This window comes from Convolutriloba macropyga, chromosome 5, assembly GCF_964194025.1.
Source record: "Convolutriloba macropyga chromosome 5, txConMacr16.3, whole genome shotgun sequence".
Lineage (NCBI taxonomy): Eukaryota > Metazoa > Xenacoelomorpha > Acoela > Convolutidae > Convolutriloba > Convolutriloba macropyga.
This window is the reverse complement of record NC_134472.1, coordinates 55,676,863-55,704,728: the sequence shown is the minus strand read 5'-3', so window position 1 is coordinate 55,704,728 and position 27,866 is coordinate 55,676,863. Positions and strand designations below refer to the sequence as shown.

The 27,866-nt window shown below is 36.7% G+C and overlaps 2 protein-coding genes across 5 annotated transcripts in view; both read left to right on the top strand.

The window, feature by feature from the left end:
- Nucleotides 1-27,866, top strand: part of LOC142339483 (netrin receptor UNC5C-like) — a 63,154-nt gene that overhangs the window by 19,688 nt on the left and 15,600 nt on the right. For 3 of the 4 annotated variants that reach the window (XM_075389530.1, XM_075389528.1, XM_075389527.1), the window contains exons 2-5: nt 16,590-16,784; nt 17,136-17,270; nt 19,853-20,023; nt 27,193-27,309. In XM_075389530.1, the coding sequence (XP_075245645.1) occupies nt 16,590-16,784; nt 17,136-17,270; nt 19,853-20,023; nt 27,193-27,309 (618 nt within the window). Of the gene's footprint in view, nt 1-16,589; nt 16,785-17,135; nt 17,271-18,412; nt 18,587-19,852; nt 20,024-27,192; nt 27,310-27,866 lie in introns of those variants that run through there. The other variant, XM_075389531.1, reaches the window with a different exon arrangement.
- Nucleotides 1,254-14,722, top strand: LOC142339482 (uncharacterized). The gene is made up of 2 exons (XM_075389526.1): nt 1,254-1,934; nt 11,829-14,722. The coding sequence occupies exon 2, from the start codon at nt 11,829-11,831 to the stop codon at nt 14,193-14,195; it is 2,367 nt and encodes a 788-aa protein (XP_075245641.1). The 5' UTR covers nt 1,254-1,934; the 3' UTR covers nt 14,196-14,722.

The following is a 27,866-nucleotide window of genomic DNA, read 5'->3' as shown; positions in this document are numbered from 1 at the left end:
AAAACTGCTCTCTTTCTGGGTCAAGTACTTTTTCTTACCTATTGATCACTGATTGTAATTTTAACACGGAAATGCTTCGGCTCTTAAAACGAAACCTGATCTTCATTTTAAGAAAGTTCTCGCTGACTTGATGTGTGGTGACCACAGTATCTATTCTGACTTTCATTTTTTTTCCCGGAAATCTGTTTTGTTCTATAAGAAATCATCATTTTTCTGCTAGTTTGGACTAATAGTTTTGATGTTAAATTTGATACATAACCAGCTCTAGTTTGGCTATTGAGGTCAATTTTCATAGCGATTTGTCATTTTGAAAGCTTTCAAAATGTCATCATAGTGTCATTGATAACACTCAAATTCATCAAATACGTATTCTTATGCTACATTTATGACATCTGTTCAGCTTGCGCACGTATAGGCTAGGCTATGTGTAATAAATACGCTGAGTATTGTTTTTTCCACTTTTGAAAGCAGTGTGTAAGAGGAATGATGCTAAACTGCATTCTTAATCCAAGATAATGCCTCAAAGGAATTATTAGGTAAAATTTTGGCGGTGCTGTTTTGTTACGGTAATAGCATGGTATAAATGGAAATTTGAAGCTGCTCTTAGATTTGTACGTATAAACATACTCCTTGAATAAGGGGTTATTTTTCCTACTTTTTAAGTATTGACGGATAAGCATAATGTAAAGCCAATTGCGTGTGCTAATAAATTCAAAACCCTCTCAACGAAATTTACCCCCCCCCCCGCTAGCCAACTTCACCCCATCACCTATCCCTGCACCGTTGAATATTGAATTAATGCCCTCTTGGGACTGTCTCCAATTACCCTGCTTGCCGAGAACGTAAGCAAGTTTTTTCCCTTATAATAGAGAAAGTGGAAGAAGGAGCCCCTTGTTTCCTAGTATCCATCCTGTCCTTAGTTGCCAGGTCATTATGACACAGTAATTTGATATTTGAGCTTCCGCTCTTCAAAAAAATAGATTTGAAAGCAAATATGTTGGTTGTTCAATTATAGTTGAACGCGGTTCGGAAATTTGCAGGAATCACTTTCAAAAGTATGAGATCTATTCATTTTTTCGCGTGCAAATGAGCGCCATTTTTTAAAAATTGAAACTACAGTTATTCATTTGAAAACGTTTATGAAATTGGCTAAACAATTTAATTATAGCTTTCTAGTTGAGAGATTTAGTGCCCCATTTTTCATTTAGTTTTAGTTTCATTTTTAGATATACTGAATATGAATCAATAAAATGACATATTTTGTCAAAGAGGCAGGTCTTTCTATTGTGATTGTAATATCAGATTCTGTAGACTGCATTGACAAAACAGACTAGGTGAATAAATTATCTGATGATAATTTATTACACCTCAAAACTGATTGTGACGGTCCTTAAAATTTCGAATCAATTAAACTGATTTAAACATGTACACATTATCAGATAGAATATTCTAGATTGATGCAAGCTGTAACTAATATTTGCTTAGTAAATAGAGAGAGCTAATTTGGTAGTAGCAGAAAGTTAACTATTTTGAAACCTCAAATTTTGCTAATTTTGAGAGAATATACTTACTCAATAAGAATATATAGAAGTTGTCGATCCACAGCATCAGAAGACAAACCGCTCAGCTGAAAACCTAAATAATCAAAACCCATTTTGGAAATTGTGCATGCACACACGCAAACAACTTGATTAGTACATTCATGCAGTAAATCTAACTACCTCGTGCAACAAGAAGATAAGAATTCAGCACACCACATGGTGACAGGAAGGAAGACAACTCCAACAGCAGACGATTGGCTAAAAAACAGATCACGGCAGTATCTGGTCAACAAGTCAGCACCTAGAGCAACTTAACCTACTACACCACCCGTGCTAGAGAAAGACGAAAAGGCCGAAATTTCACAGGTGCCATCAAGAAGCAGCTCTCCAAGGGTTCGTTACAAAATTCAGATTTTGCAGTGAATTTTAAAATGCTCTAAACTTGATGAACGCTCAATCACTTTCAATTGTTTGAAATCATCAGTCTGATACCAAACAGTATGATAACAATCACAAATTGGAGCGTGATAACTGATAACTTATAATGATGTTTTTCATATTTCTCCAAAAATATCAAGCTTTTGATTGACCACATTAACCTTAAGTCGGAATCAGAGGCATAAAACATAGTTCTAAGTCAACAACGAACTTGAGCCTGAGATAAGATGTAACTAAGTGCAAGATAGTATAGAAGGCTATGAGTTTGAGAACCTAAGGTACGCAAAAATCTACTAACACAAAAATCAGGTTGATCAAAATTGACATAAAAATCTTAGGAAATTATTCTACTATTTGCCTAAAGTTATGGCAGCTAACCCAAACATTACGTTGAAAGCCTATGGAGGGAAAGAAAACGAAAGTTTTAATGAGTTTGAAAGACTTCTACGGAGCATAATAGGTGTAGCAGCAATTCCAGGTGCACAACAGGCAAACTTTCTCTCTATACACTTGAAAGACGACGCTTTGCGTTACTTTAACAATTCACTAGACGACGCTACAAGAGCTAACTTAGATCTGAGTTTAGCAGCACTTAGAAATAATTTCTGCAACCCTCAACTACAGGAGCTTCATAAAATAAAGTTAGAAGGAATTAGGTTTGACCCGAAGAAAGACACACCAGAAAATTTCTTAGTAACACTGAGAGACATGGCGCTCAGAGCATACCCAGATCCAGAGCCAACGCCAGTGCCACCAGCAAACCCAGCATTAGACGCAGGTGCAGAAGCCGCGCGCATCGCGGCCGCTGACGCACAAAACGCTCAGAATTTGCTTTTTACTCAAACTGAACGGGCAAATCAAATTAAAAGATATTTTAAAAAATGCATGCCAAGTTGGTTAAGAGCAAAACTTTTAGAGCAGCCTGATAATAACACAGTTGACGACTTATGTTTGTTAGCGAGACGACAGCTGACAATTCATAATCTATGCCGAATGGACGACTATACTGAAGGTGCGTTCAATGAGATGAGTAGCACAATCTCAGAAAATTTAGTCAATGCACTCTCCAAACTGACACAATCACAGGAAGCAATGGACAATAAGGTCAGTGAACTGTCCAAACAGTTTGAGGAGCAATCGCAAATAAATCAGCAGAATTTCCGAAGTTCAAACCAAAACTCCGGTAATAATTATCGTGGTTTTTCAAGGGGGAGAGGACGAGTCAGAGGTAGCGAACGCGGCTATCGTGGCAGAAATAACTACAGAGGAAACAATTACCGAGGCCGTGGTTATTATAGAAATAACTACAGTCTGCCGGTTCATCAACAACACTTTCCAGTACAAGTGAATCAACAACCCTTGCAAGAACAGGCAGTAGACCAGACAGTAGTTCAAGTTACTCAACCTGACCCACAGAACCATATAGAGACTACGCAATACGCTAGTGTTTTCTGCTATAAATGCGGATATCCGAATCACTTAGCTAATCAGTGTTCACTCAATAGTCGTGGAAAGCGTAGAGGTGCCGGAAATTTCCCATTTCAACGATCAACAAAAAACTACTAAAGCCACAAGTTCCACTAGAGTCCAACAATAGTTTAGACAAAACTCACTCTAATGAATCATTAGTAAACTGTTTAGAAAGTGATGATAGCGTAAACTTAGAAAAAGAGCTTTGCGCAGTAATACCCCTAGAGGGTGAATTCTTATCGTACGTCCATTTGAATTTTGACAATAAACTTAAAAGAAAAGCACTGATAGACACGGGATCGTGTGCTAATGCGATTCCAGAAAAACTCTTAGGTGAGATGCAAATTAGAAAGGTCAAATTATCATTTGTAGAACCTCGTTATAAAAGTGTAAAAATGGCGTCCGGTTCACCAGTCGTAGTTGATAAAGCCGTGAGATTGACACTTTATATAGCAAATTACCAATTCACAGACGATTTCCTTGTATTGCCCACAATGAACTCTGTCATACTTGGCAACCCCTTTTTTAAGAAAAACTCAATTTGGATTTGCCCTTCGAACAATTTACTGAAACTACCAGATATGACAGTTCAGCTTAATGAAATTCGACCCAAAAACGAAAAACCCAAATTCCTAAAAAAGCTGAAGAAAATTCCAATTTTCCTTAACAAAAAACATGCCATACCACCTTATTCACACGCAGTTCTTGAATGCACACTGAAAGAAAATTCCGATAGTTTTTCAGGATGTAGTGGGGTAGTAATCCCTAATGACGAGTTTGAAAATTCTACTGAAATTGCACTGACATCCTCACTCAGCTCAATTGATGAGCACGGAAAAATAATGATTTCTGCTGTCAACATAACAGAACATTATGTTCACGTTAAGGCGAACACAATGGTCGCCTCCTTTGAGATTTTGAGCCAGTCCCAGGCAGACCAACTTATCCAAATTGATCCGCAATTGATAGCTTTGGCTAAAGTGCAAGACCCAAATAATCTCGAAAACGGAATTAACCAGTTAGTTCAAATGAATTGCTCCGAAAAAATGTCTTCCAGGCCTCCTCCTGAATATGGAAAATTGTGGTTTCCAACACCTGAAACATGCTTTAACCCTGAATCATTACCGCCACTACAGCGTGAGATTTTTGATCAAATAAAACATTTTCAGACACTTGAAAGCATAAACCCTAAATCGAGTCACGATGATCGTGAAAAATTTCTCGAAAATTTTAAGTGGGAACAGTCAATTTTAACACGTGAACAGAAGTCCGAAGTTGAAAACCTCTTGGTGGAATTTTCTGATATATTTGCTAAACACCGTTTTGACGTTGGTTACAATACCGAGCTTAAGATAAAGTTGACTCCGGAACATAATTTACCAGTTTACGTACAAAGTCCACTCACGCCCATACATTTGCGAGATGAACTAGTAGTTGAACTTGCTCTCATGCACTATTACAATCTGATAACAACCTTATCGCATTCTAAATATAGCAGCCCTGTATTTGCACAACGAAAGTCATCCGGTCGCTTGAGAATCTTAATTGACTTGAGGCGTATCAATCACCTGCTAAGGAATGACTATATAAACAGCAATTTCCCGATATCAAATATGAGTGATGCAACAAACCATTTTGCAGGAAAGAAATTTCTGAACAAACTCGATTGCTCACAAGCCTATCATTGTGTGCAAATGGCTGATGACCTTTCAGTCCAACTGCTTTCATTCAACTTTGCATCCAGAACGTACGCCTACAAGTGCTTGGCCCAAGGTCTTAGCAAGTCAGTCACAGGGTTTAGTTCCTTTGTTAGACACTATCTTGATCAGTGTCTAGCCGCAAACATTTGCACACAATACATGGACGATATCGGAAGTGGAGTAGAAAAATTTGAGGAGCTGGTGCCAAACCTCAGGAAAATATTTGAATGTATTAGAAAATCAGGACTTAAGCTATCACCAAATAAATGCCAATTTGGAGTTTAACAAATTACGTTTTTAGGAAAAGTAATTACACCAGCAGGTATCCAACCAGAGCGGGAAAGAATTAAAAAATTTTTGAGTAAACTAACAATGCAAAAAACTGTTAAGCAAGTGAAAAGATTAGTTGGTTTCCTACAGTTTTGGAGAGACTTCATACCTAACCTAGGCGAAAAGCTTCTACCCTTCTATAAACTTTTGAGAAAAAACGTAGAACATCAAATTACCGAGGAGCAGGAAAAAGCATTAGAAATTTTGAAACAAGATCTACAGAAGGCAACTGATTTAACGCTCAGACTAGCAAAACCAGGACTTCAATACGTTCTTTTATGCGACGCAAGTTACTACGGAGCAGGATTTGTTTTAATGATAGAGGATTATATCAAAGATCAGAAAAACAGGCAGAAGAAAACATATGCTCCAGTTGCTTTCGGAACAAAATTGTTTAACGAAGCACAGTTGAAATTTTCAATTTATTATAAAGAGTTTCTTGGACTATACTTTGCCTTAGAGCACTTTTCTCATTTCATCTGGGGTACAGAAAAACCCGTTATTGTGTTAACCGACAACAAAAGTTTAACATCGTTTTTCCAATCAAAGTCAATACCGCCATCTTTATGGAACTTTCTTGATCGACTTTTATCATACAATCTTGTCATAGCACATATACCCGGAAGAGCAAACTATGCAGCTGACTTCTTATCACGTGTTCAAACAGACCCTGATCAAACAATACAATTGAAACTATCAGATCGTATTCCAGTTCAAGAAATTGAGGTCGAAACAATTGCAAAATCACCTGATGTGATGCTTTGCTCAATTGCTAATTTTAGCAACCTATTCGATAATAATCGTGAACAAACAGACCAGAATATCATATCCTGAAAGCAAACTGGATTAGATGATGGATTGCTGTCCCAAGTTGAAAGTCACGTTAACAAGATAAACGATCAGGCGGAAATACCAACAACAGTTCGCATCATTAGTAAACCAACTCAAGTTAATGCAGTTTTGATGAATGACCCCAAGGACAGTTTAAAAAACATATCAGATAAATTAGAGCCGCTAAATTTAGAAGCCGAGCAACAAAAGGATCAAGTCATTAAAAAAGTTATTGAATGGATAAAGAAAAATAAAGTTGACGATTTGAAATATGCCTCCTTTGAACTAAAGAAGTACGGAAAGCAATTCAATCGGCTAAAAATTCAGAGTAACATCCTATACAGAGAATTCTATGATCATTCAGGAAAAGTAGCCTGCTTACAATATTGCCTACCAAAACAGCTGTGGAAAGAAGTGCTTTACCGCCTTCATAATTCAAGGACAGCGGGTCACATAGGCATCTTGCGAACAATCAGAGAATTTAGGGAGAGATTCTATTTCCCAGGTTTTACTGAGTACTTTATTCAAATGATCAAAAATTGCCTCACGTGCATTCAACAAAAAGCAATATCAAACAAATCGCTAAGAACATTTTTGCAGCCAGTCTCTTCTTTACAGTCGTTCCCAGGGGACATGATGCAAATAGATATTGCAGGCCCGTTTAGAGGATCATCACCCTACAAATTTGTCCTAACAGGAATTGACGTTTTTTCAAAGTACCTGTTTGCTACACCCTTAATTTCGGCTAACGCTCAGAAAATAGCACAGGAACTAACCTCAATCTTTTTCAAGCATAGCTACATTCCAAAAACAATAGTATCTGACCTTGGAACTAATTTAGTTGCAGAGTTGATGCATGAGCTCTCCAAACTCTTGGAGGTCAGAATCCGGCATGCCACACTGAAGCATGCGCAAAGTGTAGGCGTTGTTGAAAGATCACACGGAGCATTGAAGAGAATTCTGAAGCTAAACACAAATGAACAATGGTCAAATTGGCAGCTGTACGTACCGCTTGCAACGTATATCCACAACACTTCATATTATTCATCAATAGGGTGCTCACCGACATCAATTTTTCACGGCAGAGAACCAATTAAACCACTTGACGTACGATTCAATAAATCTATCAAAACTTTAGATCTGAAATCAGATTTTGTCACTGAGATACAGGACGCAATGCAAAAATTATTTTCTGAAACGAAAATCAACCTAATTCACAGGTATCATCAATATCGCAGATACTTTGATGAGAAAGCAGCAGCGCAACCGCTAAAATTATTTTCATTTTGCCTAATTCTAAACCCAAAACTTATGAACCAAAATGGTTTTGGAAACAAATCAATGAATGTTTGGATACCCCTTTATAGAGTTGAAAAAGTTTTAACACATTCCAATTATCTAATTCGGAAAGTTGGAACGAATTACACGCAATGTTTACACAGAATTCGACTAAGACCATATGAGCCTCTTGAATCTCCTGTTGATTTACAACAAATTGACCCAAAGCTGTTTGTGCCAGAGCCAGCGTTAGGAAAATATAGACAGGAACCAGAGTTATTTGATGAACAAATACCAAACCTCTTAGATCAAACGTTTGCAGTGGATGCACCAGAACAGGAAGAGCAGGAGGATGATCAACCAGTTTCAACTACACTTAGCTACGAGATAGCAAGACCACCAGGACCACCTGATCAAGCACCAGGAGCAATAGCAATACCGCTTCCTGTACACCCACTTCCACCGCATTTAATTGAACCAGAAAATCGTGAAATCCTTGTTGAACGTCAGGTTGCTCCACAGGATGAAAACATAGAACCTCAGGAACAAGTGAATGTAGAAGGTGCACAAGGAAATGACGAAAGGGAAGCGCAAAATATAAACCTCGATCAGGAAAACGACCATTTAAGACTTCTACATGAGGAGGATTTTCCTTTCGCTAATTTCCCAGAACCATTTGAGATGGATGCAAACACAACAGCGCAATCGAACCAGAGGATTTCACCGAGAGTTAATTTACCAGTAACAACCAGAACTCAGGAAAAACAAAACAAAGGTCAAGTTACACCACTTGAGACACCGATATTAGCCAGAAACACAAAGAAGCGAGTTCAGTTTCTCCGAGATGTTGACAATCATGAAAAATCAGTGAAACCAAAAAACAGAAGTTTCAGAACGGTTGAAGTCCCTATGCTCGAAGAAAACTTCACAATACCAGGAGCCAGATTAACAAACACTGAAAAACGTAAAAACATCATAAAATTTTGTCGAGAAAGCACAGAGAGGTTAGCATATAATAGGGGCCCATCTCGAGCAACAAAACTGGATCTGAAAAGAAGTCAAACAGAATTTGACAGAAATCAAGAACAAGATCTGACGTCTTTGCCAAGTTCAAGCCAAATGTCTCCGAAACAGCCTTCTCCATTGCTAGATTTGGTAGTAGGCGCAACAAGGCGAACACGAGTGCAGAAAGAAAGGCAGAATACAGCTGGTCAAATGAAAGCAATCTTTGGACCCGATTTCAAACTCTTCTATAGTACAGACGATATTCAAAACACAAAACATTCTATCGTTCAATCAGTGTCGCGTGAATCACCACTGGAAGGCCTGGCGAACTTCAGTTGCAACCTATCTAGAAACTCAAAAAGTGAAGAAATTGGAGAAGGCTCTGTCGTTTCGATATTTGACAAAAACAACCAACGCTTTGTTTATAACCTAGTCACAAAATTAACAAAAACTGATAAAGCCTCGTATTCAACCCTGAAAACTTGCTTAGTAGGCCTTAGAAAGCATGTTCAGAACCATAACGTTCAACGAGTGTCAATTCCACAGCTTGAATGTGACAAAAACGGCCTAGATTGGCCAATGGTTTGCAAAATGATCATTGATGTTTTCAAAAATGACAAAATAGAAATCTATCTGCATGTAGGAAAAAGGTTATCTTACCAGAGAAACGTCCATGTAGATGCCGAATGCTCTCACAATTGAATTCTCCACAGAACGCAAGGGAGCAAAGTGAAATCAACAAAAAAGGAAGAAAAAACCGTATTGTGGTCAAAAATGGCACAACAATTTTTGAGTATTTGTTGACATAACTTTAAAAATAAATGAAACAATCTAAAGGACATACTGTCTAAGAAGCCATTAAAGCAAACTAAAGTCAAGCCGTTTTAATCAGGTATCGTGTTGAGTACTAAACAACTGAATAAGTAAAAATTGGGAAAAATGCCAAAAAACAAGTCAAATTCCTGTCGGAAAAACCCAAATAACATGTAAAATATTGATTTCCGCCCCAAAAAAGGGGGGGTTGGGAATCATTACTCACCAAACGGGATCAAATGGTACCACTCTCTATACCCAGTTTTTTCATTCATTTTGCGACTTGACCCTCCCCCTAGGGAGTAGCTAGTGTCAAGAAAAAATATCGAAAATCAAATTTTTGTTTGAGTAGATTGGTCACCAGAGACTTTAAAAGTACAGAAGCAAAAGTATAATGTCCTCAGTTACAGCTACTGTCTATCAAAAGACAATGACTCGATAGGAAAGTTCAACAATTAGCACAAATTTAGAACAACCTGCAAATGAAAGCAAAGTTTTAGTACGCAATTCTGAGTTTATTTCAATACCAGAAGTTTCAATCGCCTCGCAAAACTTTGGCAGCACGCGGGCAGATCTCACCATTAACTCCGAAAGAGTCAAATTCATTCTGTGAGCTAAACATTTCAAAAATTCAAACCATAAGAAAATGTTACGCGTAAAAGAGACAGAATTTCTCGTTAAGCTGCAAAAATAACAAAATGGAACACTCAAAACAGAACATTAGACTTACTGTTCGATAGGGATTTCAGTTATGGGCTCGCAGTGGTAGCCAATTCTATTGCCATTTCTCTTTATTTCGTTGTAAAGAAGCAATGCTCCACCACGATTTTGAGATGTAGCAGAATGATAATATCTCACCCAAACAGAATTCTCATTATGATACTCATAGTATACACACAAGTCCACACCAAGCAGATAAGCAAGGCCAAGACACTAGAACACGTTAACAATGAAAAGTTATTATATTGCAAAAAATTATAGTAAAAAAAAACAGAAAATAACCCACCCAGTGGTCACCAACGGAGTTGGCACTGTCCCTCGATTTACATATTTCAAAAGGAGAACACAGATATTTCAGTTGCTTCAAGCATAGTTTTATGAACTCAGGTTCAAGCATCTTTTCACCACACCTTCTGCGAATAACCTGACAAGGTGATTTTGTCAATTTTCCACCTTAAAACAAGAGTAATGAAACTCATTGTACAAGTTGTTAACCAGAAAGTCACCAAAAACTACCTGATTTTTTTCCAGTAAGAAGGTAGTAAATGCTTGAAAACAAGCATTGCCCAAAATCCTCAGACCTTGGCAAAGGTTTTTCAGGTTTCCCGAGCTCAGTAGATCCCAATACAAAATCTACGGGATCCCTTTCGAAATCAATCCCAAGCTCAGAACATAATTTCCTTTTCACTCCTTCTCTTATTCCATCGATAAAAAAGCGATCATTTTTATGATCTTGCTTATAACAGTAGGGACAGGAGCGACAAAACCTAAACACACAAAACACAATCAGTTTTGATGAAAACAGTTAAAGCACAAACACAAAAAACTTACTCGTCAACTACACGTGTGAGACCTCCTAAGTAACTTGGCATCCGAAAGCCAGCATTCATCAAGGCTTTTCTCAAATAACGTTTTCCCCGTCTATGACGATCAAATTTATAGTGGACTTTGTCAAGTTCACGCTGCACCTGCTCCATCGTAGGCACAACTCCACCAGAAAATAACAAGTCCTTTCCATCAAATTTGAATTCGGAAAACCGTTTAATAAATAACTCTCGTTCATCGTCGAGAAAGTCAATGTTTTTGTCCCAATCATGATGATTATTGAAGGCAATTATTGCCGCCATCAACTTAGGCTCCATTGTATCTTAAAAAAAATTCTTACTTAGTATGAGCGTTCACCAAGATTCTTAGAAAAACAAAACGCAGAAAGTAAAGAAGTCAAATTAAGTAGTTGTCAAAGGTAGTTGAGTCTAAGTAGAGTCTTGAGTTTATTCTTCAAGCAATGAGTTTGTAAACTCCATAACAGAAGGAGAAGAGAGAGCACTTGCAACAGCAAAGAAAGGAAATGATAGCCAGCGCTATCATTAGCCAATCAACCTCTGATCCCTCTGAGGAAGCACAGGAGAAGGGAGACGACTCACTCCACACTTTGTTGCCTCCAACGACAACAAAACTGCCATTTTGGCAACAGTTCACGATGTGGCCACGCCACTCAATTTGCTGACAGCCGAAGCTGACAGCGAACAAAAGAAAGCAAAGTACAACTTTCAACATTTCAACTGAAAACAGCCTTCAGCTAACTTACCTGCAAAACAGACTTAGTTTACCTGAACCTTTCTCAGCAAAAGAGAAAAGTGATGAAAATTAAATCTAAAACAAATCAGAAGGTTAAATAGTTCAAAAATCCATTAATGTTTAGATGAGGCTTGCATCAACCTTGAATATCCTACTAACGAGTATTTTATCAATCAAAGCAGACGACCCGAAGAAAACTTACGACGACGTATTACAAAAAGGAATCTTATTTAATGAAGAATCAAAAATATTATTGGCAGAAAAATTTGTCCCAGTCCAGTTTTTGGTTCCTTTCCCAAAGTACAACTTCAGCGTGAAGCCAGAACTGAAAGCACTTTTACGAAACTTGAATGAGAAATGGAATCTACCATCAGCATCTTGCCCACTGGATTTTTCAACAAACTTTCAGGCCAATACCTCGTCTTTTAATGTAGATTGGTTACTAAGAAAAGTCGAAAATGAAGTAAAAAAATCACAAACAGACGTTGATCTTATTAGAAATGAAACAGCTACATTCCTTAAAAATGAAGACAAACGACCATCAAGAAAAAGAAGGGGAGCCCACGTAGGAGCCCTTGCAATGGCTGGAATTGGGCTCTTTGGATCAGGGATGATGGTCGGAGGATCAGCCAATTGTGGACTGACAGGTATCTTTGGTTCATGCCAAGATCAGGCAAAAGAAAATGCAGCAAACATTGAACATTTGGGCACAGTTACTACAATTCTAGTCGACCACGTATCGAAAATGAAAACAGACAACGACGCAAAATTCTTCATTGTAAGCAATAAATTAGCGGAAATAGAGGAAGCACGAAAACAGATGACAGAAACTTTAAATAAGAACTGGCAAGTTGTACAAGAACAATTGAAGGCCATTGAAAATAATTTTCATATATTGAGAGATTGCACCCAATTGTTGTTTTCAAATCAACAACTGAATTTCAATTTTGACACCACAGCATCACTTCTGTCACTGTTGTACGCTGATGTTAAAAGCTATAGAGCCGCGGTGTACACTTATCGAACAAACATCCTAAATTCGATCTCGACTTTACTTGAACAGCATCTTCCAATGTCGATCGTACCAAAAGCTTCTTTAATGGCTATTTTACAGTCTGTCGCCGACGAGTTAATTCTTTCTGGAAGCAGACTATCTTTAGCCATACCTCCAAATTCCGACATACTCTCCTATTATGACTCCAAACTTCTGCGTGATGTTATTACAGTCAAAGAAGGGTTGCTGTTAACCCTTGCGATTCCGTTAGCTTCACGACAGACAGTTTTTACTACTTATAGCGCAAAAGTTATTCCAATGCCTCAGGACGAACCGAGAATGTCAATTAAATGGGTTATTGAGGACCCATATCTTGCTATCTCGGAGGATCAAATGGAGTCAATGACACTGTCGCAAGTCCAATTTGATAGTTGCTTAGGCTCATCGCGGTATCGCATTTGCCAGGAGCCTTTGGCATCTCAAGCAAATCATCCCTCATGCCTAGCAACGCTATTTTTGAGCTCACCACTGAAAGCTGCCGAAACATGTGACACGGAAGTTCATTACCTACCGACTCAAGTACAGGCAGACAATCTTGGATACGGCATATGGCTCATTACCTCAGCGACAGATGCGTACGAAATGAGAGAATACAGTCTCGCCTCGAAGCACAAGTCATGGAATCGTCTAATTCCAGGTTGTAAGATCTGTATTATGACAGTGGATTGTGACTTTCAAGTAATAATAGGCGACAATATAAAAATTCGATCAGACTTGGAAAGCTGTGACAAGATTACAGCTAAGTTTATAGATGTTCAACTACCAGACCCGCTTGCACATCTGATGGCATCCATTCCAGACGTTGAACAGCTACCATATTTCGAGTCACGCACCGTAGCAGGCGTAGACTTACTCAGAAAAGTTAGAGCAGAATTATTGTTCAGCCCAAAAGTAAAAAATAGTGAAGACCTAGTCACCGTTGCAAAACCTTTCACTTCTGATATGCTTATGTTAAAGCCCACATTAAAATCTCACTTGAGCGAATATGTTCCCATAAAGATATCCTTGTCCTTGACTGTCATTGTGTTCATTCTCAACCTGGCCTTACATGTGCTGTTCATCTGGTTCTATCATAAATTTAAATTTGTTCGTAAATACTTGCCTAAGTTCTTGACTGCTGATCAACAAATTGAAGTGGTTCATAAACCTATCGCCATCATACACAGTAATGACCCAAATGAGATAGAAGCAGTACATAATATACTGAAAGAGAACAATCATGTTTTTTCATGCGCTTTTAACCGATTAAAAGAGTTGAAAAGTCTTGACGAGGACGAACTAGGACCAAGCTCAAATAAGTCTATGACCAGATCCCAAAAAAGTCTATACCCCAGTGCACCAAATGTCACTGCAGAGTCTATTAACAATCTTGATCGATCATATTCTGTTCAAACTGTTAATCATCCGATAAACCCCTATTCAACCGGTGCAGTTTAAAATTTGTAAAATACTCTTGCAGTACAATATACCGCAGAAACGATGGACTAACAATTGGCAATCAATTGACAAATCAGGTGGAACCAACTATGATACGATCAACTTTCTATGGCCGTAGGAACAGCATCATCAATAAATTCTCAATTATTTATTCTTGGACTTGAATATTCAAATTTGGATCTCGGATACAATATTTTTTACTCGGAATTCTATTGGCCCTTTTGGCTCTTCTTTTCTATTTCGACTGATAACAACTGGACTGGAACAAAGTGGCAAAACTCGTAAAGAAAACTCAATTTTGACCGTCAAAGAAAAATTGTAGTAAGAAAACTTTTGTGCCCGGAAGTTTCCTGAAGTGGGGGAGTGTGACGGTCCTTAAAATTTCGAATCAATTAAACTGATTTAAACATGTACACATTATCAGATAGAATATTCTAGATTGATGCAAGCTGTAACTAATATTTGCTTAGTAAATAGAGAGAGCTAATTTGGTAGTAGCAGAAAGTTAACTATTTTGAAACCTCAAATTTTGCTAATTTTGAGAGAATATACTTACTCAATAAGAATATATAGAAGTTGTCGATCCACAGCATCAGAAGACAAACCGCTCAGCTGAAAACCTAAATAATCAAAACCCATTTTGGAAATTGTGCATGCACACACGCAAACAACTTGATTAGTACATTCATGCAGTAAATCTAACTACCTCGTGCAACAAGAAGATAAGAATTCAGCACACCACACTGATCTCTTTCGGTTTTTCACACCATCAGTATGAATACTTCAAACTCAACACATGACCAGGTTCACTACATTTTTATAGTTCAATTTGACAATTGACTCTATAAATCTGTAAAAGCAATCAAAAACGTTTATTCTCAAGTCACAGCAAGTTGTTCATGTTTGCTGAATGAATGAATGATCGTTTCTTCGTAATTGTAAGTTGGCGAAAATTTAAAGCAGTACTTCGTTCATACATGGTAGATTTAAATTTTAGGAACGGGGCGTATTTGTATAACCCGGTTTACTAAATATTATTTCACCATTCGTGTAAGAGTGGATGGGAAAATTTGCAACTTCAAGGGAGTTTTACTAATTGAAAAACGCCTAAGTTATTAAGATTTTATTAGCTTTTGTCAGCATTTTCTGTAAAAAAAATTCGTTTTCGAGGCCACTAGTAACTATGTTTACAATAGTGTTCTGCTAATTATGAGTCATTTGCCGCAATTAGTGGCGGAACGTCTAGCCTCCTCCATCCCGTGGTCTGCAAGTCTGAACAGAAAGGGAAAACAATGATCTTTTTGCAATAAAAGTTGTTTACTTAGCATGGATTTTGTTGTTTGCCTACTTCAATCAGTAGTGAATTGTCCCAGTGATGTAAGTAAGCTGTAATAGTCTTCAAAAACGAATCAGCTGTTTACAGAAAAAAATGGACAGTTAAAATGGATATTAAAATGTCTAAGATCTCTTTGTTTGCAAACAAAAATTATTGAGACCCTGAAATTAAATTTTTACAACATAAATGACATCAACAACAATGTTCAAAGATAGCAAAACGGTCCAATTTTTTGAAGTATTTTTTAGTGATTGATCTTTTATAGAGTATGGCAAAAAGAACTTAATCGGAGCACAAACCGGAATGGGCTTTGTTTTGTTTTCATTCGGTTTCGCTGCTTTTTAGGATTAGCTTGGATTATGTTAAAAGTGCAATAAGTTTCAACTGAATGAATCGAGCGTAACAAATTGTTTTAGAGGAAATGGTTCAAGAAAGGCTTTAAAGTTCATTTTTATCGGAATGGAACCTTTTAATCAATGAAAATGTGAACTCGTGAAGAGGGAAAAGCGAAAATAATGAAACCGTTCCTAACCACCCATTTTGAAAGGGTTTCTCATTATTCAGTGAATGACATTTAAATCTATAAATTAATTCGTGTGACTCACGGAGTTGTTTTAATTGGTACATAAAAACAATACTTCGTTGAAACTTGCGATTGTATGATGTTTTTTAATGATGAAAAGAGGGTTTTTATGTACAGATGCACTGTATCTTTTACCCTTGAAAAACGTCAATTGCGCCTTCTTTGTGACCACTATCGATTTCTATTTTGGCTCAACAATAGCTGTATGATGGAGATTTTGCCTTACTAGCATATATATGCCTAATATTGGTTCAATAATTAGTTTGACTGCCGCGAAATCTGCTTCTATTTATTTCTTGTGTTAATTCATAGTAAATCCAGGGGTGTCTAATCTAAATGCACACTATGAAATAAACACAAACACGTGACTTAGATTCGACAGGTCATCAATAGGGTTGAGAACCCTAGTCAAGCGATTTAAAATTGTTTAGCTGAGACGCTTTGGTCAAAATTGATAAGTCATGATTCATTTCAGGTGGAGAGCCAAAAATCCTGTCAATGACGGAGTTAGTGTATGTTGACGAGCAGAACCCAGTGAAGTTGACTTGCACAGTAACCTCTGACCCAAGACCAGTCCATCTGTCCTTCCAGTGTGGGGAGAGACACTATGCAATTGAGGACATCAACAAACCAGATCTCAAGACTGCCGAGTCCAGTTCTTATAGTATATGTGAGTTCAGCTTTTATGTGTAGGCAGTTCACAAAAATATTATCAAAAGCAAAGTTTGATATATCAGTTTGCTTAGGGGTAAATAGAAAACAAAAATAAACCCAGTCCAGTTTTTGAAGTAAAAAAATTGTTTTCAAAAAGTTAATGATCAAAGTGTATATGTATAATTTCATTGACCAAATTTTTAGCAAAGCAAGCTGTTAATGTGTGTTTTTTTTCGAACTCTTCGCCAAATAAGTTTTGACTTGAAACTCAAAGGTCGTTATTTTTTCACGCTTTGCATAAATGAAGCAAATTATTTTCTGTGAAATTTAACACCTTGATCGGTTTATATATGTTGATATCTTTCAGCTTTCGAGAACAGTGTGGTGCGTGAACTAATGGCAACATCTTCTGCAACTGGTGACTCTCTCAGTTGCATCTGCAATATCTTCAGTCGGACTGGATCTGAGAGCATTAGCAATCCTACCCTTATCAAAAAAGCCAGTGAGTATTTGCCACTCCACAAATTTCTCTATTTAACCTCTGGCCAGTTTTTTAGCATTTGACTTTTATTTTGCAAATTGACCGTATACAACTTTTTGAAAGTTTAGGAAGGATTCGTAATTCTAACCTTGCTATAGTTTAGCATAATGTATAATCTAAATATTGTAACATCAAATAATTTAGATTGTTATTTTGTTGGTCTTTATATTGCGTGAATAAAAGTGCTCTAATTTCAATTTCAAGCAGCTGTGATCGCAATTGGGCAGCAAATGTAGTTTCATTTAGCAATTTAAATCTTTTAGCAGTCGTAAAATAAACTTAGCACTACCATTTCCAACTGTTCAGAGGAAAGATTTTAATCAAGTTTTAGTTCAACTCCTCGGTTTAAGAACTTTTTGTCCGAAGTTGACCGAACTTGTAAAACATTAATTCAATCATTTTTTTTCATTTAATTTTTGCTTATTTGTCGAATAAATTTTACTATTAAGAACTCCGTTTACTTAAACATTTGTGGATGAATCTAGGTGAAATCGTCTCGCGGGAGTAATTTCGATTAATGTAATCTATGAAATTTGATTTCTTTGTTTTTCTCTTTTAGTTTATCGGCATATCTGAAACTGGTTCAAGTCTTTGTTGACTTCTTTTGAGTTTGTGCGATTCAGTTATCAATTGGTTAAACCCATTTAATTTCAATCGGTGTCTGACCGTTTCTTGACCCAGCCAGACGAATTGATCTGTTTGACAATAAGTCATCAGTTTATTTGATCAGCTTGTTTCTCTGTGCTCAATTACTGATAGATTTAAAACTCATCTGCAAATATTGAATTGCGATTACAATACCGATAATGGGTGTGGTTTGTGGGCATATTCGTTGCTTAAGGTGGGGCTGTGCTTGATTTTCGAACTGGTTGAAAGAATGAATTTGTATAGCCGGAGAGCAGATGAAAATACCGCTAATTTCATGCGCTAAAGACTTGTCTAAAATTTAACTCAGTATTTTTGGTACTGTACTGTTGAATAATTTGTCCGTTGTTCGGATCACTTCTATTGCTCCATCTCAATAATAGATTTACTTTGAGTGATTGTACTTTAGCCTGAAATTAATGTCTGAGAAAGCCAACAGTCATGGCTACACTTGGAAAAAAATGATGTCCATCGGATTAAAAACTTAACAATGATTGACGTTTAGTGTTAATAAAAATCCGTTTTTAATTCCAAAAATGACAGACTTCACTCTGGATTGAGACAGTCAAGAATTATTATAACCAGAGTTACAACTAGTCCGGTTATGACTAATCAGAATATCCTACTTCAAGGTTACTACTTTAATTCCATCTTCTCTCATCGCCCGATTCTTTTCCATCCTTTGTAATTTTTGATTTTCCTTATGTGCTTTTAATCACGCTCGGTTCCGATTTCTTCACAGCAAAAATGAAGGACAACAGTTAGCTGTTTGTTCACGACGCTTTGAAGTCGGAACTGCTGCAAAATTGTGTATTCTGCAGCGTGAAAAATTTTAAATGGCTTTGTACCGCGCGGCAAATAACGTGCACATTTTATGACTTTGATCAGCCGTCTGTTCGAAATCAAACACCAATTACACAAACAATTTAATTCTAACAGTTAAAAAGTAAGACTTGGACTTGTTATAAATGTGAAAGAATCGTCATCTTTAGCAGAATATATCTAATCAAATTTCAAATAAAAATTTAAGAAATTTTTAGCCGAAGGTAATCCACGAATAATGGCTATCACGTGTGTAAGATTTATTATCAAAGCCCGTATTATTCCAAAGTAATCAAAACAGATCGCTAAGCAATAAACCGGCAATGTTCAAAGGAATATGAGGCATCATAAACAGAGGGTTATTTTAAATAAACGTGATAACTATCGTTAAATAGGACACACAAGCTCATTTGCATAACTTTTTTGTTCAAGTTCTAAGTGAAGGAGATATTAAACATAACATGACCGATAAAGTGGACAGATACTGACAGTTGATCTTGAATTAGTCATATTTTTTGATGGATTTACCTTGTGGTTAATTAAGTTAATGTAAACAATTGGGTTTTTGTTGACATTAAATGCATTTGAATATTAAATGGTAGACATAGTTATGATTTTGGGTGAAAGATGGGCCAAACCATTCAGTTCCTTTTCAAAAGCTGAGTCAGAACATTATCCATTCGAATCTTTCTTTGATTTCTTTGTTTTGTAGAATAATTATAGTTAGCAGCAACTATGATCAAAACTGTCTTATGAATAAATATTTTTCTTTAACCTCGGTATTTAATTTGCTCGAATGTGTAGATTAATTTCAAATTTTTATTATCGAAGAGAAAAAGTGTCTCTGCACCTTATTCTGGACTTTGCTTGTAACAACTGAGATTTTTTGTTGGTTTTTCCCTGAAATTTCTTAAAATTGCGTTGATAATTGCTGTCTCCTATTGAAAGACCTTTCTTTGCTGAACCAATCAAGAAGTTTGATAGATTCAAGTTATTTCCAATTCGAATGTTTGTGTCTCTCTGACTTAAATTGTGCATATGTTACTCCTCTTGACCTCTGTCACCTTTGATTTCAGCCCTGGGCACCTCCTTCTTCTACGAGCCCAAAAGCCAGATGGTAAAGAGGGGAGAGAATGCGATGCTGAGGTGTGACCCCCCAGTGGGTGACCCACAGCCCAGACTGAGGTGGGAGAGAAATGGACAGCAGATAAAACAGAAACGGGACAAGTATCAGTTCTCCGAAAAGGGTTAGTTGAAAATAACTCCTTGTAATAAACAAATTTACTTTCGTAACGTTAGAATTGCAATAAATTTTTCTTCACGCGTGGCAATGGCGCAGTACTGAGTTGATGCTAGTGGAGGTTATGCCTGTTTCACCACTGTTTAATAACTGTTCCAGCCTATCTAACAGCAATTGAGTACCCGGGTTCTATTGCCAGAGTAAATCAGTACTGAATCATTAAAATTCAATAGTAGACGGAAGATTCAGTACTGATACATGGTGGCGGAAGGGATCTCCATTGTGCATTATGTTCAGTTCAAATCCAGCGTCCATATTTTATGAAATTTATTCTGATTTTGTCTTCCTTTATGTTCGTTATAAAATCAAAAAAAAATTAAATCAGAAAAAATAGTTAATGCAGGTCACTCCAATAAATAAACTTTTCTCTAGAAATCTCTACTAGCCATCATTTTTTACTATTTCGTTAGTGCAATACAGAGAAAACTCTAACGCAATAGTTTACTTTATTCAGTCTTCGCAAATTTGTTTTCGCAAATTTGATTAGAGGTATTTTCTAATTAAAAATCCGGAATTGCTAAAAATTTCCCGCGCCAAATTTTCTGCTTTTCCTACAAAAACTGCGTCAAAAACCAAGCTAATTCACCAATTTTAGTTTGCAGTGCTGATTTTTTTTTGAATAATTTTCAATTTAAATATCATGAACAACATAACGCTGTGTGACGAAATCAGCGTTCTGTAAAGAAAATTTGTTTTACGGTTACAATTTTCATGTCATTCAGTTTTTGATGTGTTCAGCTTACATGAGATCTGACATCATTCCTAGTTTTATGTATTCTTTTCCCACAGTTTGTCAATATAGGCCATTGACCTTTTCAGTCATTTGCATTTCGATCACGCTTCGTTTCATTGTTGTGCTAAGTGGTTGAATGGTTTAAGAACTCCCTGTTTGTTTTCATAACTGGCGCTTATTTTGATCCAAGGCGTCCGTGCTACCCCTTTCGCCCGGGAATAAACAAGACCAAGACTCCATTGTTCTTCCATCAAAGCTATAGTGCTTTAGTTGGAAATGGCCACAGGGCGCAAGCGTTAATTTAGCTTAAAGAAATGAATTCGAATTGTAAGAATGCGTAGGCGTCCTTTCTGGGTTCTTAACTGTCTATTTCTTGGTATGTCCAATTTCATGGAAAAAGTTTCACTCTAAATGAATTGTTGTATATGTTAAGCTCCACAGAATTGAAGGTTGATACAGAACGTGGAAGAAATCTTTATAAAAATATATCTTTTTAAATGGTAGTGAAATTTTGCGTCTCAATTATTCCTGGTTTGCCGCAGTCAACAAGGCCTTGGAAATTGTTTCATATTCAGTTTTCCGCAGTGAAGCGTTGACTACCCGTTATTTAGCAGCTGCCGCTGTGCTATTATCAGTATCACAACATTAACGTATTTTCTCAATCTAACTACTCTAATCGTTTAAACACCCTAACTTATGGGGGTAGTAACAATTCTTCAATAACAGCTTAGGTGCCACCACACTATGGGGGGTTGTCATGTTACGGTGTGACTAGCAGTCTCAATAATTGACAAGATACAACCAATCGACTATCATGCATGTCAATCTGGGACTGAAATAGTTGACATTTTCGCAATTTACTTCTCAGATATTTATCAAGTGTTCTGACAGATCCTAGAACTGCTACTGCTAATGTATCTCAAGGCAGTTTCTTCACTTAACTTGCCAATAAGTTACTGTGCAAACACAAATCCTGTTTTTAATATCAAGTGTTACGTTGACGTTGTCTTAAATATGTTCCATTTATTAGCTCAGATGTTTTGGACTTAATGGAAAGTTACTAGGGCATTGTCTATGTTTTGTTTGCTAATTTTTCAATGTTTTTTGCAACATTTTTTTAGATGTTTGTTTGCCGACTCTGTTTTTTTGGAGATTTCTAATTTATTTGTTTGCGTTATTAATTTATTAATATCTGCTCCTAAATTTCGTAAGAGACATTTATTGAATGTTGTGGGTGCTACATGACTCATTAACTTTTGTTGTGTTTTTAAGGTCTTGTTCAAAACAAGTTTTGCAAATTTTGGCGAATTACTGAGAAAATGTTTTTTCATAGTTCTGTCAGAATCGGTGTAATTTTGACAAATTTGATGTTAATGTTGAAACTGATTCCCGGAAATAGCACTAATAAACCCAGAGCTTCTTAAAATGTCCAGATTTTGCTGGGAAGATTTTGGGTTCAAATTGTTTCTGCTGTTGCAAGTCTGGGCTTGTCACTTGGAGAGATTTTATCTTCCTCCAAACTGTCAGTGTTGTGCCCCCTCTGTGGAAATAGACCCAGGACACAAAGGGGGTTGGGCACATGTCTGTGCGACCACCCTGCCAGCAACTGTCATTAAATTGGGCTTTGTTACATCATTTGATCTCGAGACATTGTCTGGCTATAGCGTTATATTTTAAAGCCATAGAGGTTTAGAGCCACGAAACATTTGTTAAAGGTATAGGATTCTTTCTGGCGGTAAGACAACGCGTCCAATTGATAGATTTTTATTTGTAAAGCAATAGATGCAAAATTTTTGAGGGTCAGTTACGCATTTCTGTAATCTAAAAAGGACAGCTGAATATTCGAAGAGATTTTTCGATTTTTTAGTTTTTGCGATAACTCTTTCGATTCGTTTTATTTGTTCGGTGAAAACAGTTGACACAATTTGAATTCCTAAAATCGAACCGACTATTAGGTATAATATTCTTTTCATGTTTGAAATTAAAAACCTTTTCATGAAAATCAAGTAAATTGCTATCTATAGGAGACCAAATAAATGTTGAACAGAAGTCGTGGGAAAATGCAGGTCTTTTCATTGTAAATGCTCTGATGAAATTCCGGTTGAGGGGACTGAAAACTTTATGGAGTGAATGCTAAGCAGAGGTAGACGTGGCTTTAATTGAAGGGCTTGACTTTTGCATCCTGTTCAGTCGGAAGAGACTATTTTAAGCCCTATTTTTGAGGAGAAATGCGTTGATGTTACTAAAATTACGCATTGAGTGATTATGGACGGCGGGCTAATGTTTATCAAAAAAACGTCTGATTATTGGCAGACATGGGTTACAATTTCCTAATTTTGCAAGCAAAAATGGATGACTAACATATCCTTTATTGTGGCGTCGTACATTTGTAAACGTCATTTCAATGAAAAATATTTTTCTCTGTTCTTTTTTCTTGAAAGAGTAGTTAGTCGAGCGTAATGATTGAAGCAAATACGCGCGTTCTTTTTTCGAGCTGTGATTTATGACCGGTCTGTCACTAGGATGGACAATTTTATTAAAATTTGCCAATTTCTAGGCACTTTTAGGGTTTGGCTTCTTTTAGTCCGAAAGTTTTCTAATAAACGCTGCTCTGAAAATGGTCACGTCTGAGACAATTTTGTAAATATTATCTGTTTGCTCTTTGAGATCCCCCTTCTAACTAATTAATTTTTTCTCCAACTCCCATCCCATTATTGTTTTATCTGACGTAGCAAGCATTGACATGAATCTCTCCGCTGATGCAATATACTGGGACTGCCTGCTAATTTGTTAATCCCTCTCCTTTGGAATGAGGGAGATTTGGCTCAAACATCGGCTAACTGTTTGCAGAACAGATGTAGTTGTTTGCTACTGCAATGCACACGCTGTTAGCCAAACTGACGCCGTTTTTGCATTACTGGTAGAAAACTGATGTGGCCGCAAAATCAGAGCTAATTATAAGTATTAAGAACGCAGTTTTTTCCAGAAACGCACATTTACATAGCATTGAAAAAATTAGTCTTTATAGAAAAGCGTAATTTTCACGCACATAAATAAATGGCATCTATTGAGTTGTTTTGTTACATTAATAACTTCTTTTTCAAATTAGGGAAGGAAGCAGATTTTTGCACTTTTAGTCTTTTAATCAAATGAATTTAATAAAAAAAGAGAAAAAATTAGCTGAATGGATAACTCAAACAATATCATCTCAAGTTGTGGGTTCTAAAAAATCTCATTTCTTTGGACAGTCGGATTTAACTTGTCCACTACAAAAGGTTCATCGAACTTGATCTGTTAACCAAATATGACACTTCGTTTATCCCTCCGATTAGCACACTAGTCATATTATACCCAATCCGACTGATGAAATTTGATTCCCTCCCCCGGTGTGACTGAAAAATTGATACCCCGCAGATTTTGCCTAACAGGGAGATTGCGAAAGTGGAACTGGGCTAATTTGATGCATGTTGAAGTACGACAAGGGAGGGGGCTACGGGGCTTGTGAGTGTTATCTTATTAAATTAAGGCTTTAAAAGATCACAACAAAAGTTGAGATGACGCATAAGAGGTACTTCTAATAAGTGAGTCAGGCAAACTTCACAAAGGAATTTTATCAATTCGATTGTACAAAATTTGAAAATTTGAGTAGTAAAAGTTAGGCTTACACTTTAAGTCAACTCAGTGAAAAGAAATTTTGACGGTTTCTTCATTTTTGTGTCAACATAATTGCGAAAACGCGAAAAAAATGACGGCGTGTTTTTCAAACAATTTAAAATCCAAAACATGCGATTTTTTGTTCTGAACATTGTTTTTGTTCATAGAAGTAAGTCGGTTTTTGTCCTAAAATGTGACAACCTGAAAAAGGTGAACAAACAAAAACGGGTTCTTTGAAGCCTGTGATGAGGATAAACAATTAATTCCTGACAATCGTTTTCCACACGTTTTCCCTATTTTGTCTATATCTATACAGCAGAAAACACCTTTTGTTGATTAGATGCACGTCTTTCAAGTTACGCTAGATTACACGCGTCACCAAATTGATAAATTGTTCACGCGTATTGACTATGAGACACTGTCGTTCATTGAACCACCTGCTTTAGGGACAATTATGTAAAAATTACCTAATAATTGCGCAATAATAACTTTTTTATTGATGAGAGGCGGCCAATATTTGGAAACAATGACCTCATTACATCGTGATAGAATGCAACGGAGAATTCAATACTTGCATAATTTCCTCTGCAAAATTAAAATTTTCAACTTAAGGTTTCGATTTCTTCTCAAAAATTTCTTTAATTTTGGGAAATAAAATTCTCTTCGCTTCCTGTAGTGATTATTTTCAATACGCATTTTGATTTGTCAAAAATGTACGCATTGCAATTAAGTGTTTCACATGTAGTTTGAATAGGCAACAATAATGTCGGAAAGCCTTGAAACAAAAACGAATATCTTTGCCTTTGTGTGGTTCAGAAATTCTAAGAAAAACTTCTATGGTCTAATTTTTCGACCTTCATAATCCCTTGTGAAATCTTGTCTTGTGAATTTAGGGACAATTTAAATCATAATTTAAGCTCTGAGTTTTACCCGGCTACCTTTGAGCTTGGGTCGCGTGTCCCTTGACAACTGAGTGACAGTGCATACTATTGTGTTATAAATAGCTCACAGCTTAATTGGAGTTGTCATTTGCGTTTGAACACCGAGGAAACGCACTCAGAATCAATCAATCGCCAATTCTCTCCTTACAATTCTCTGAATCTAAGTTAGAATCCTAAATGCGCTGGTTGTGAATTAATAGGGAGAAAAATCCCGCATTAGTCCCCCCCCCCCCAACTCGTTCTAAATGTACACCCAAACCCCCCTCCATCCATCCCTCTCTCACTCCCTGAAAAAACCTTAACCAACTATAAATTTGAATCCTTCTCTCAGTGTAAATAGAAAATCAACTCCACCAAATCGAATTGACAGTTTCGACAACCTATGATTGGGTGCTTCTCTTTATATAATACACAGCTTGATTTTTGTTCAATTCGCAATACATAAAACAGAGCTTTTATAGTTATTTGTCAAAGCTTTTTTGAAAATGCTTTATTGAAATAATAGTTTTTAAATCCTTTAGAAAATGATAATTGAGTGTTTTCTTCAATGGTTCGTGAAGCTATTAAGTTTATAGGCGAGTGGTGCTATTTTCCATATTGACAGGCTTTTGAGTTGATAAAAGCAGATTTTGCTTTTTGTCTTCATTTACTTTCACAATTTCACCGGTAATTTTTCAAATTTATTGCTCTGCTTAATGCTTCCGAAAGCTTGCAAGAGTTCTTAATCTCAAAAGTGGGCCGTGCTTTTTGTTTTGTTTTTGAAATTGGTGGTCCTGTTAAAGCGATTTCAATACCATAATAGCTCAATTTTGTTGAAGCCTTTCTATTTTCTTGGCTTTTTGTGCTCTTCGTGTGTATTGTGTACTTATCGTTTCGCAGCTCCGCCATTTTCTAATCCCTGGGGGAGGAGAAAAGTGTTAAATTTTTCCATTTGTATTGTGCAACTCCTTTTCCCCTCCCAGAATAGGGAAAGATAACAATAGCATCAAGTGCCAATTCACTCTCTATGCGCCCTGTCATTAGAACACAAAAGGCCTCCAAGAAAGACGAATAATGCTTCACTACCTTACGCTCACCAACTTACACGCATTTGAAAAATGGTTATTAGGGTTGTAAAATTGCGCGCAGTGCACCCTAAAATTGCTCCTGGTGCTCCATGGAAAAATGGTTGATGGAAGGGTGATATTCGTGTGAAGAGGAGGCTGAATGACTAATTGATCACGCGGCGTGACGCTTGTTCAAGTTCAGGATTTCCTACGGCTGTCCGTTCTTGTAACCGAAAGGAAACGCCAAGCGGGTTATTTGAAAATAATAATAATCACGAAAAGGTCATAATTGAGTACTGATTATACGACTTGTTACCCAGTATAATCAATAATACTAATCAACTGTTTGATTTTAAGCATTGACCTGTTAGCTTGGTTATTAAAGGTATCAATTTGAAGGAAAGTTGAGTTAAGATCATAGATTCTTCGAATCATTTGACGTTGATTTGGGGTGATTTTCAAATTTCAGACGTAAATTTTGAGAATTTATTTAATTAAGATACGGCAAATGGCTGTGCAGGGTTCACGAAATCATAATGCGGTCTCATTATTCGCAACTATCAATTTTGACATTTCAAGTCAAAATGTCATTTGTTATCAGGCAATTATTCATAATGCTGACATGAATAGCTCTGTAAAATATTTTCTCCATATCTGAAATTTAAAGACTATGTTCACATTTGAAAGTAATTGAAGCGAGTATTATAATAATGGCGTAGTTGATTGTGGGCTGTTATTTCAGAATCGGTGCTGAAAGTCATTAACTTTGTGGAAGGGGACGTGGGCAATTACACGTGCATTGCTTACAATGTGCTCAACAAACCCCAAAGCAGCAAACCGGCCAAACTATCCATTGCTTGTAAGTATCATGTGAAAAAACCCGAGTGGAACACAGAAATTAAGATGTAAGTTTACTGTAAATGCATTGTGTCTGCCAAACTCATTTTGAGGTTCATCGTTTTAAGTAGAGAAATTTGACCATTACCGACCTGACGAGAAATGACACCAAGTTAATTTACCGATTCTATTTTGGGAGCATCTTTACCAATTAACACTTTTAACCCGTATTAATTGTTCGAAATAATATTAGCAATATAAGACCAAGAGTTCTTACTTGACGTTTTTGAGGAAAGAGCGTGAAACGGCAAAAATTTGGGGGTTTCTAAAATTTCTCCTTCTCGGGAGTTTCTCCTGTTTTATTCTACTCACATAAAGTAATTTTAGTTATTATTGGACGTGATGACGAGCTTTTAGGCCAAGTTATTGTAAACATCAGTCCAAAAAAGGTGACCGTTTTCTCAGTATAAGTATGTCATCTATTCTAAAACTATCAAGGATAAAATAGGCCAAGTTTAACTGAGGACAATTAATAGACAACGCTCCTTAAGGTGAGCTGTTAAATTGTTTGTCATGGAT